The following is a 9996-nucleotide window of genomic DNA, read 5'->3' as shown; positions in this document are numbered from 1 at the left end:
AGTGGTGGTTTAGGGAGGACTCCACCAAACTCTCCCTTTGATGATTCTTTCAAGGATGAGGAGGCCCGAGGTAGGTGACCTCGACCTCTCCAATAAATGCTCCCTCATAGTATGGCTTCAATCTTTGACCATTGACCTTGAATTTGCTTCCATCTTCCGCCTTGATTTCAAAATCCCCATATTTTCCAACTTCGGTGATCACGTAGGGACCCATCCATCTAGAGTTCAACTTTCCCGGAAAGAGTCGATAGCGGGAATTGAATAGAAGGACTTTATCCCCTTTGTGCAAGGCTTTTTGCTTAATCCTCTTGTCATGGAGCAATCTTGTCCTTTCCTTGTAGATCTTGGCATTCTCATAAGATTGTAGTCGGAATTCTTCCACCTCTTGAATTTGAATCATCCTCTTTTGACCACTTAATTTGAGATCAAGGTTAAGGGCTCGGATTGCCAAAAAAGCTTTGTACTCCAATTCGATTGGCAAGTGGCATGCTTTTCCATAAACAAGCTTGTAAGGGGAGGCGCCTATGGGAGTCTTATAGGCCGTCCTATAAGCCGAAAGAGCGTCATTAAGCTTTGTGCTCCAATCCTTTCAGGTTTTGTTCACAACTTTCTCAAGAATTTGCTTGATCTCCCTATTTGAAACTTCAACTTGACCGCTTGTTTGAGGATGGTATCCCAAGCCGGTTCTATGTTGAACACCATACTTGGTCAAAAGAGATGCGAGCATCTTCTCATGAAAATGCGTTCCTCCATCACTTATGATTGCTCTAGGAACTCCAAATCTTGGGAAGATTATTTTCTTGAAGAGCTTGGTGACCGTTTTTGCATCATCGTTTGGAGTGGCAATTGCCTCCACCCACTTTGAGACGTAATCTACGGCCACAAGGATATACTTATTCCCATTGGATGTCACGAACGGACCTTGGTAGTCGATCCCCCAAACATCGAAGATCTCCACCTCTAGAATGCCCCTTTGTGGCATTTCGTTCCTCCACGAGATATTCCCCGTTCTTTGACAAGCATCACAATGAATGATGAATTCCCTTGTGTCTTGAAACATTGTAGGCCAATAGAAGCCCGATTGAAGAATTTTTGCAATGGTTCTCCTTGCTCCATGGTGCCCACCGTAGGGTGATGAGGGGCATCCTTCCAAGATTCCTTGGACTTTCCATTGAGGGATGCATCTCCGGTAGAGCCCATCACTACACTCTTTGTAGAGGTTTGGGTCATCCCAAAAGTACCTCTTTACTTCGAATAAGAACCTCTTCCTTTGGTTGTAGTTCAAATTTTGAGGGAGTACTCTTCCAACGATATAGTTGGCATAATCGGCAAACCATGAGGTGATGTGCCTTTCAAGTTGTGTTTGAATGGCCATCAAGATATCGTCGTGAAATGAGTCATTGATCGGCGTTTATCCTTGTTCATCATGAAACCGGATCCTTTACAAGTGATCCGCCACTACATTTTCGGCTCCTTTCTTGTCTCTTATTTCCAAGTCAAATTCGTGAAGAAGCAAAATCCATCTCAACAACCTTGGTTTTGCCTCCTTCTTTATCAAGAGATGTCGGAGAGCATGGTGATCCGAAAAGACAATTACTTTGGATCCAAGTAAGTAGGAACGGAATTTGTCCAAAGCATAGACAATAGCAAGAAGCTCTTTTTCGGTGGTATCATAGTTCACTTGGGAGGGATCAAGAGTCTTTCTTATATAATAGATGGCATGAAGAGCTCTTCCTACCCGTTGGCCAAGAACCGCTCCAACGGCGTAGGTACTAGCATCACACATAATCTCGAATGGTAGTTCCCAATTTGGAGGTTGAATGATCGGTACCGAGATTAGTCCTTCCTTGATTCTATTAAAGGCTTCAACACACTCATCAGTGAAATGGAATTGGGCATCTTTAAGCAAGAGTTGAGTGAGGGGTTTCGCTATTTTTGAAAACTCTTTTATGAAACGGCGATAGAAACCCGCGTGACCGGGAAAACTTCTCACCCCTCTAACATTCACGGGAGGTGGGAGTTTCTCTATCACCTCAACCTTAGCTTTATCGACCTCGATGCCCTTTTCCGAGATTAAATGACCCAAAACGATTCCTTCATTGACCATGAAGTGACACTTTTCCCAATTTAAAACAAGACTAACATCTTCACATTTTTGCAATACAAGAGAAAGATTATGCAAACATGAGTCAAAGTCCTTTCCATAAACGCTAAAATCATCCATAAAAACTTCCATTATGGTCTCTAGCTAGTCGGAGAAGACACTCATCATGCATCTTTGGAAAGTGGCGGGGGCATTACATAAGCCAAAAGGCATCCTCCTATATGCAAAAGTACCATAAGGACATGTGAAGGTGGTCTTATGTTGGTCATCCGGGTGTATAGGGATTTTAAAGAATCCCGAATACCTGTCAAGGTAACAAAAGAATTTGTTGGAGGCTAACCTCTCAAGCATTTGGTCAATGAATGGTAGGGGGAAATGATCCTTTCTTGTTGCGGAATTCAATTTTCGATAGTCAATGCACATACGCCAACCGGTGATCTTCCTTGTGGGTATTAGCTCATTCTTTTCGTTTGTCACCACCGTGGTACCTCCTTTCTTAGGTACCACTTGAACGAGGCTAACCCACAAAGAGTCCGATATGGGATATATGATTCCCGCATCAAGTAATTTCATAACCTCTCCTTTGACAACTTCTTGCATGTGGGGATTTAATCTCCTTTGAGGTTGAATGGTAGGTCTATGGTCCTCCTCTAGATGAATTCTATGCATGCAAAAGTTGGGACTTATCCGCTTAAGGTCATCTAGAATATAACCTATAGCCTTTTCATGCTGTTTCAACACATCGAGCAATTTTCCCAATTGGTTTTCATCAAGTCTATCATTAACAATCACGGGTTTGGTTCTTGATTCATCAAGGTAAGCATATTTCACATTTGGGGGAAGGGGTTTTAAAGTAGGGGTTTGTACCTCACTTTCCTCCTTTGAAGGTTCATTGAGAATTTGCTCCATCTCCATTAGACACTCCATTCTCATGGCATATTCCACTTGTTCTTCATTCTCATCAATCTCATTACATTCGAATTCCATGATGAATTCCTCTTGCTCTTGAGCTTGTAAGATGTCTTCTAGGATGGATTGCTCATCTTCTATAGGTTGACATGCTTCCACAAGGATGTCATGTACTAATTCGGATTGTGCATGAGTAAGTTCTTTGTTAGCTAGAGCGGCCTCAAAAAGATCTACCTCCAATTCCCAATACATATTTTTAGCCTCAAGCGGAAGTATCAATGTTCAAACATAAAAGGCATGTAAATAATATAAACTAGTACGAAAACCGTATCAAAAGTAATTAAGGGGAGACATAAATATGTATATAATTATGACTCATCAGTCTGCCAGACGTCGTTCACCCTTTTTGTCTCGGAGTAGGAAGGAGGGGTATTTGTCATGGTAACCTCCTCAGTTTCCGTTGTTCCTCTCTTTCTTTTCATGTTGCTCACTTTCTTTTCCGGTTGGAGGGACGGAGAGTGTTTGGTTCGGTAGGTGGCGGATAGCCCCCAGTTTATTAGTTTATTGTCGTTGTCGTTCGTTAGTCATTGTGTATTTAACTAAAGTTTGTATATATCAATACATTTTGCATGAGGCGACTTTGTATATGTACTTTTTAGTTTGTAGCTTTTTGTGCTTGACTTCTTTGTGTTGTGTTTCGAAGAAGTGCGGTCGACGGATGACTTCCCGCTTGCTTTGGTGCTTGTTCCTGCAATGTTAGGATAGTAAACAGGCAATAAGTAGCACATACGCGTTCATACATGCACAAACACGTTAAAATAGACAAATTGCTGTCGAAATAATCGCGATGACTCGAAGTTAAAAAAATTGAGATTGCTCGTTTGAAAAAGGATTTTTGAAAATTCCGCGACGAAATGTCCTTGCTTGTATTTTTTTCAAAAGGGAATTGTTTTGAAATTTTTGAGAAATTAATTCGTGTTTGAATTAAATTAACTTGAAAAACGGAAAATTTTTAAAATGCGTCGAATTTGCCGAAATTGATTTGCAACTCGAATTGAAACTCAAACCGTCTTTTGAATTTAAAACGAAGTGAAATCAAAAAAGAATTTTTAAATGTGTATATTTTTGAATTCTGCGAAATCGAGACTCGAATTTGCGAGAGCGATTTGTAAGACTGAATTTTGTAAATTCGATTTTGCGAAAAAATTTCGTCATGGTGTGAGATCCCTGAAAAAATGTCTTTTTAAAAAAAATAAATAAATAATAGGATGGAGTCGCCAGTAGGTTTTATAAAAAAACATACAAAAACAATTTTAACGAAAAAGGCCCCTTTTGATCCCTAGTATGGGGACTGATCCGTCACTCCGGTCTGAACCAAAGATTGCGGATTCGGGGGTAAAGGTATGGTTAGGGAAGGTTTTAGGCACCCGGACCGCCCATCAAACTGACGGCCTCTACTATTTATTTATAATAATATTATATATTTGACGATAAAAAGGTTAGCTATACAATTTTATATACAACATGATATAAATTATATACAAGGACGGGTTAACTAGTTAGATTATATCCAAGTATACAAATTATACGATAAAACAGAGAAAATAATAAATAAAAGATGAGTAAAAAGAGTAAAGAAAACTTATTAGATATTGGTACCCTCAGGCCTATTTGGATGTTGACTATGAATAAATATCGACTTTGTCTTAAATTAACGGCTCTTATGCGCTTATTTGGAACTGAGACGATTTATTTATATGGTTTGATTTGAAACTGGGGTAATTTATTTGTACGGAGTATTGAATTTGGGGTGTGGCTTTATGTGTGTCTACCGGTCTTATTTTGTATCTCTCGTCCTCTGCTTGTATTTCCGACTGTCCATGGAATTTTGTGTTCCCCCTAATTGTCTTTTTCGTTAAAATATAAGTATATTAAGGAAAAAAAAGTCACCATACATCAAGTAACTAGTGGTCCATTAGACCCAGCCCAAGGTACTCGACCCAAACCTAAAAAAAACAAAACCAAATAGGCCTAATCTAATCAGGCCTGATCCTGATTCTACCCAAACAACAAATACAAGAAGGCCACCAAATTCAGGCGAATAATTCATGACTAACAGTCACTCAACTTCAACTCTTCTTCTTCCTCTATCACGCCCAAATCCTTCTTCAAATTCCTCCGCCATTTCCCAGAACCTACCTCAGAAGCAAGTACACATCCGTTGAAGCAATTCTCTGTCCCGCGTCCCTAATTGGATAGGTAAAGTCATAATTCTCAGGGTAACCTCTTTAATTATTAGGGTTACCAGTTTGTTGGGATGGAGTAAAATCAATTCGTGCTTACACAAATTCCGTTGTCTCCAGATGTAATAGATGCAAGTGTTGTAGAGAGCATTGATGATCCCTTTCCTTGGTCCAGTGCCAGTCAGCTGCAATCGCCAATCAATCGTGCCATGGTGGGGGAGTTTTTCCCCAATTCGATGTCCTAGGGATGTTATAACCCTGAGGCCGTACTCACAATCGAAGAACAAGTGAGAAGAACTCTCAGATCCAGACCCACAAACACCACAGGTATCATCTTCAGTGATCCCTAATTTATAAAGCTTTTCTTTTGTGTTCAGACCTTTGTGGAAGTAAATCCACGCTAGAAATCCAAGTTTAGGGATAGTGTATTTGTTCCAAACCATACCCTGCCACTGGATCCTATCCCCCTTGTTTCTGATCAAATCATATCCTTTGGCTATGGTGTATTCATGTCCCTTGTCCATAGACCACATGTTCTGCTGATAGGATTCCTGAAACTCTGCGTTAATTTGGCAAATTTTTCTCCACGACCAGCTGGAGTTCCCCCTAATTCGCATAAAGATTAGACTGGAAATTTTTGATAACCATCGATTTGAAATTCCCAAAATTTATTTTACGAGAAAAATGTGACTTTATGAGAAAGCCCCCACTTTGGATGACTCTGGAAGATGAAAGTCAAAGTAGTCGACTGGAGCAATTAGTAAAAAATTTATGGCACCTAAAATGCACATGCATGTCCTAGATATAATGCAAATATGATGAATGCAACTGTTGGTTTCGAAAACATTTGAAATAAGTATTGAATAAGTTTTTATTTTTATTTTTTGAAAATATTTTGAAAAAGTTGGGGTCTGACCCAAATGTTATCCAAGTAGAAGGACTGGACATAGACTGGACAATGTTACCGTAGAATTAACTTCTAACAATTTCTCTAGTGCGGAGAATAATTTTATTATTTTTTATTTGACCTGTGATTTTGAGTTATATTTCGACGAGTTCTGCACTCTTTACAGTAACAAGCTCTGTTAATTTAGCAAAACTAATACCATAGAAACAAAATATTTATGTGACCGTATAAATTTAGTGTACATCCCCGAAGTCTTAGATGCTAAACGAGTGTGATAAATGGAATGTAGTTGAAGGTTCTATGGTATTAGAAAACACTGGAGACCTGTGTGCCTCTCTCACTCACCTAAATGAATGAAAGGATCGTCCCAAGAGGAATGGAGACAATGTAACTGTGGATTGACTCGTCTGAGGAATAATGAAAAATGACTATTCCGGAATTTGAATTGTAAATTTCTGAGAAATGAAAAAATGACTACTCTGCAATTTGATTGCAAATTTCTGAGAAATGAAAAATGAATACTGTGCAATTTGATTGCAACTTTGTCTGAAATTTTTTTTGTCTTGTGAATTTTTGAGACCTTTGACACTGGATTTGTATCTATTTGAGATCATATGTTTTTGTCTTTGACTTTTTGAGACTTTTGTCACTAGAGTTGTATCTATTACATATCTATTAGTGATCATATTTTTTGTCTTTGACGTTTTGAGACTTTTATCACTAGAGTTGATTGCAACTTTGACTCGAATTTTTGTTGACTTATGAGAGTCTTTGGTGTGAGTATTTTTAAGCTTGTATTGGTAATCGGAGTGCGCGCTCCCGTGTCTTATTTGGTATGTTTGGACACGGGTGTACTAGGAATCTGGTTTTAATATGTTTGAGCTAGTTTTCTAGCACCAACGAAAATGAAAGACAATATTTGACAAAATGGTCGATCATATGAAATTTGTGCTTATCTGGTAGTCACATGGAATATGAGACATTGAAGAATCTCCTAGAAAGCAATTTGCGCTCATTTGGAAAATTGACGAATCTGGTAGTCATTTGAAATATGGAAAGTTGACGAATCTGGTAGATAGAGAGTTGTGCTCATTTGGTAGTCATGGAAATTTGATGAATCGGGTAGGAAGATGGAGTCTCCATATCCTATAGGTCATATAGCCAGAGACACGGCGATAAAGGAATTATCACACCACAGAGGATGGAAAGATGATCAAATGCACGCCCTCGTTCAGGCTGATTCTAAGAGGTCGGTTGATCTACACTAAAGAGATATGCCCTAAAGTATTTCTCGTCTATTCTACTAGTTAAGGGTAAAAAGTAGAACAAGTTAATAATAAAAATGACATATGCTTTTTTTTTCATTTAAGTAATTCAAAGAGGACTAAGATGATCCTATTTTAATTTTTGTAAATGATTTACCACTATGTCTTACATAGGAGGATAATAACTTTGGCTTAATTCTCAAATGTAATACGGAGTAGATGCCTACTCTTAGTCAATCTCACGAGCCAAGTCTCGGTGCTTCAGTGCTTGTTTGGTTGGTCTCATTTGATCTCTTATTTTTATTTCATGGAAAGACAATAAGGCCATGCAAATTTTGGCCAAAGTGCGAAAAAGTTTGGGAGAATCGTATAGAATTTAATGGAACGACTCAATGTGAAGATGACGTAGACGAACTTTTACAATGGATCACAAATGAGATTTTTTTTAAATAAATAAAAAAAATAAAAGAAGAAAGAAAGAAGTTTTTTTTTTAATAAAAAAAAAAAAGTTAATTAATTAAAACTGAAATAAGATCCCTACAAAGAAGGAATTTTTTTGAAAAGATAATAAAATAAATGAAAATGTTATGCATGGTAATTAATCTTATGTAAGTATTTTACGTGTTCTTCTTTATTTGCACAACTAGTATTAGTCGATTGATTTTTTTTTTTAATGACGAGTGGTTTAATCCCCCGGGCATATGCAATACCCTGCAAATCACGTGTGCCAGCCTGCCAGGTAAGACATCCCTTAGGATGACAGGTAACCGCAGCACTCCCGTGTAGGGAGTCGAACCCGGGACCTCTCAATTCGTTGCCAATTTGCAACGCTTTGAGGCACTCCCGCACTCCACTACACTCAAGCCACTTTGGTTAGTTGATTGATTTTTACCAAACTATATGACACATGTATACACAAAGCAACAGACAAACTTATACAGTTGTACATCAAAGTTTTACACGCAGTGGAAACTGTTTTAATTTAACACTGATGGTGGTACATTCAGAACTTGAGCGGGCAACGTGATTTCATGCAGACGCTTATCAAGTTTACAAGAGGAAGCCTCGAATATATATAAACTCAAAGCAGATGTTGGGACTAAATTATTAAGATACGGATCAATTCCTACTGCTGTTAGCTAACACACATTTTACAATGCATAGTTATCTTCCTTTTTTTTTTGTTTTTTTGTTAGTTAGTTACTATTACATGCAAATAATGTCAAAAATATATTAACAAACAAGAACAGCAGATCGGCCAACTAGCCCTTTCCCCCTTTTAAAAAAGAAAAGGATGCTCGTGTGTTTAAAGGTCAGCCGTAAAAACTGTTGGAGTATGTGTCCTCGACAATAATCCGATCACATGTTTAAATCTCATATTAATAATACATAAGGGAATGTAACATTTTATTGTCAACTGATCCACATTAATCGGTAATGATTGGCTGACTAGAGTTTGACATTACTGTCGTGCGACGGTGGTGATCAGTTGATCCCTTAAGGTCATACCTCTAAGGAAGCATTCTTAATTGACTAATTAATTAATTGTATGACGATACGAGTTAAATAATTCCTTAAAATTGAACAAATGATTTTGTGAGTAATTATACGTATCTTATTGTAATTCGATTAAATACGACTCGTTCTAAGTAATTAAATTGTTTTATTACTTAAGGTTTATTTATTGTTTATGAAACAATTGAAATAAGAATGAATTGATTATTATAAATACATGTAGTTGTGATTTATAATTATATGACCCATTTTAAGTAATAGTAATTGTGAATTACTAGTTAATTTTTGTATGTGATTTATTTTGTTTATATAATGATTTTTAATTTGTTAAAAATGCATTATTTAAACAACATGTCTAGTAACATGTCCAATATGTCACACAATACAAATTAACAAATTGACAAAGTTAAAATGGATCCATTTTACATATGTAAACCGTGTAAATGGAAGAGGATGGAGGATTTGTGCATTGATTATTTTAATTAGTGGGTAACATAATCATTACCTACTAAATATAGAGTATCATACCTACAATCTTGTGAAGAGCAACAATAAAAGCTATTGGGCACTCTTCCCCCTTTTACCTATCCGGCCACCCTAGAGAAGAGAATAATTTTCTCTTCTTATTTTTACACTAATTCATTCTAATAATTCATTCACTTGAATTAGCTTATCTCTCTAAGTTTTGTTGTTGAACAAAATCATAAAACTCACATAAAATCACTAATATTATTCTCTTAATACTAGAAGTAGTATACCTATAATATTAGTAATTTTAAGGGAACAAATATTAATTCTAGTATTCAAATTAATATTTTTATTAGAAGGATTTCCTTGGTACAATCCTTGAGGAGAGATTCTATAATTGAATTTTGTTCATCCATTAGGAAAGTTCAAGAACTAAGTAAGGTAGGAGACCTTACTAGTGCCTTAATAGCCGAAAATACATATGTAAGGAACCGATTTTTCTTCACTCTTGTATTTTGTTTTGCATGCAGAAGATCTAGAATTAATTTTATGACTAAATTAATTTATCACATATTCAATATGTAA

At 37.0% G+C, this 9996-nt stretch overlaps 1 protein-coding gene across 1 annotated transcript; it reads right to left on the bottom strand.

Moving 5' to 3' along the window:
- Window positions 1–5125: 5125 nt before the first annotated feature.
- LOC141601718 (uncharacterized) lies at window positions 5126–5789 on the bottom strand. Its single transcript, XM_074422015.1, has 2 exons — window positions 5357–5789; window positions 5126–5208 (listed from the first exon to the last, which is right to left on the bottom strand). The coding sequence occupies exons 1-2, from the start codon at window positions 5787–5789 to the stop codon at window positions 5126–5128; spliced, it is 516 nt and encodes a 171-aa protein (XP_074278116.1).
- Between the last annotated feature and the right edge of the window lie 4207 nt (window positions 5790–9996).

Source organism: Silene latifolia, chromosome 9 (assembly GCF_048544455.1).
Source record: "Silene latifolia isolate original U9 population chromosome 9, ASM4854445v1, whole genome shotgun sequence".
Classification (NCBI taxonomy): domain Eukaryota; kingdom Viridiplantae; phylum Streptophyta; class Magnoliopsida; order Caryophyllales; family Caryophyllaceae; genus Silene; species Silene latifolia.
The sequence above is the reverse complement of the archived record's forward strand: the minus strand, read 5'-3'. Positions and strand labels throughout refer to the sequence as shown.

Bases quoted from the DNA above. Each gene is read 5' to 3' on its own strand.
- LOC141601718 (XM_074422015.1), bottom strand. From the start codon at position 5,789: ATGTGGTCTATGGACAAGGGACATGAATACACCATAGCCAAAGGATAT. The intron at 5,209-5,356 runs GTAAGCACGAAT...CTTCTGAGGTAG, and splicing joins CTGGAGACAACGGAATTTGT to GTTCTGGGAAATGGCGGAGG.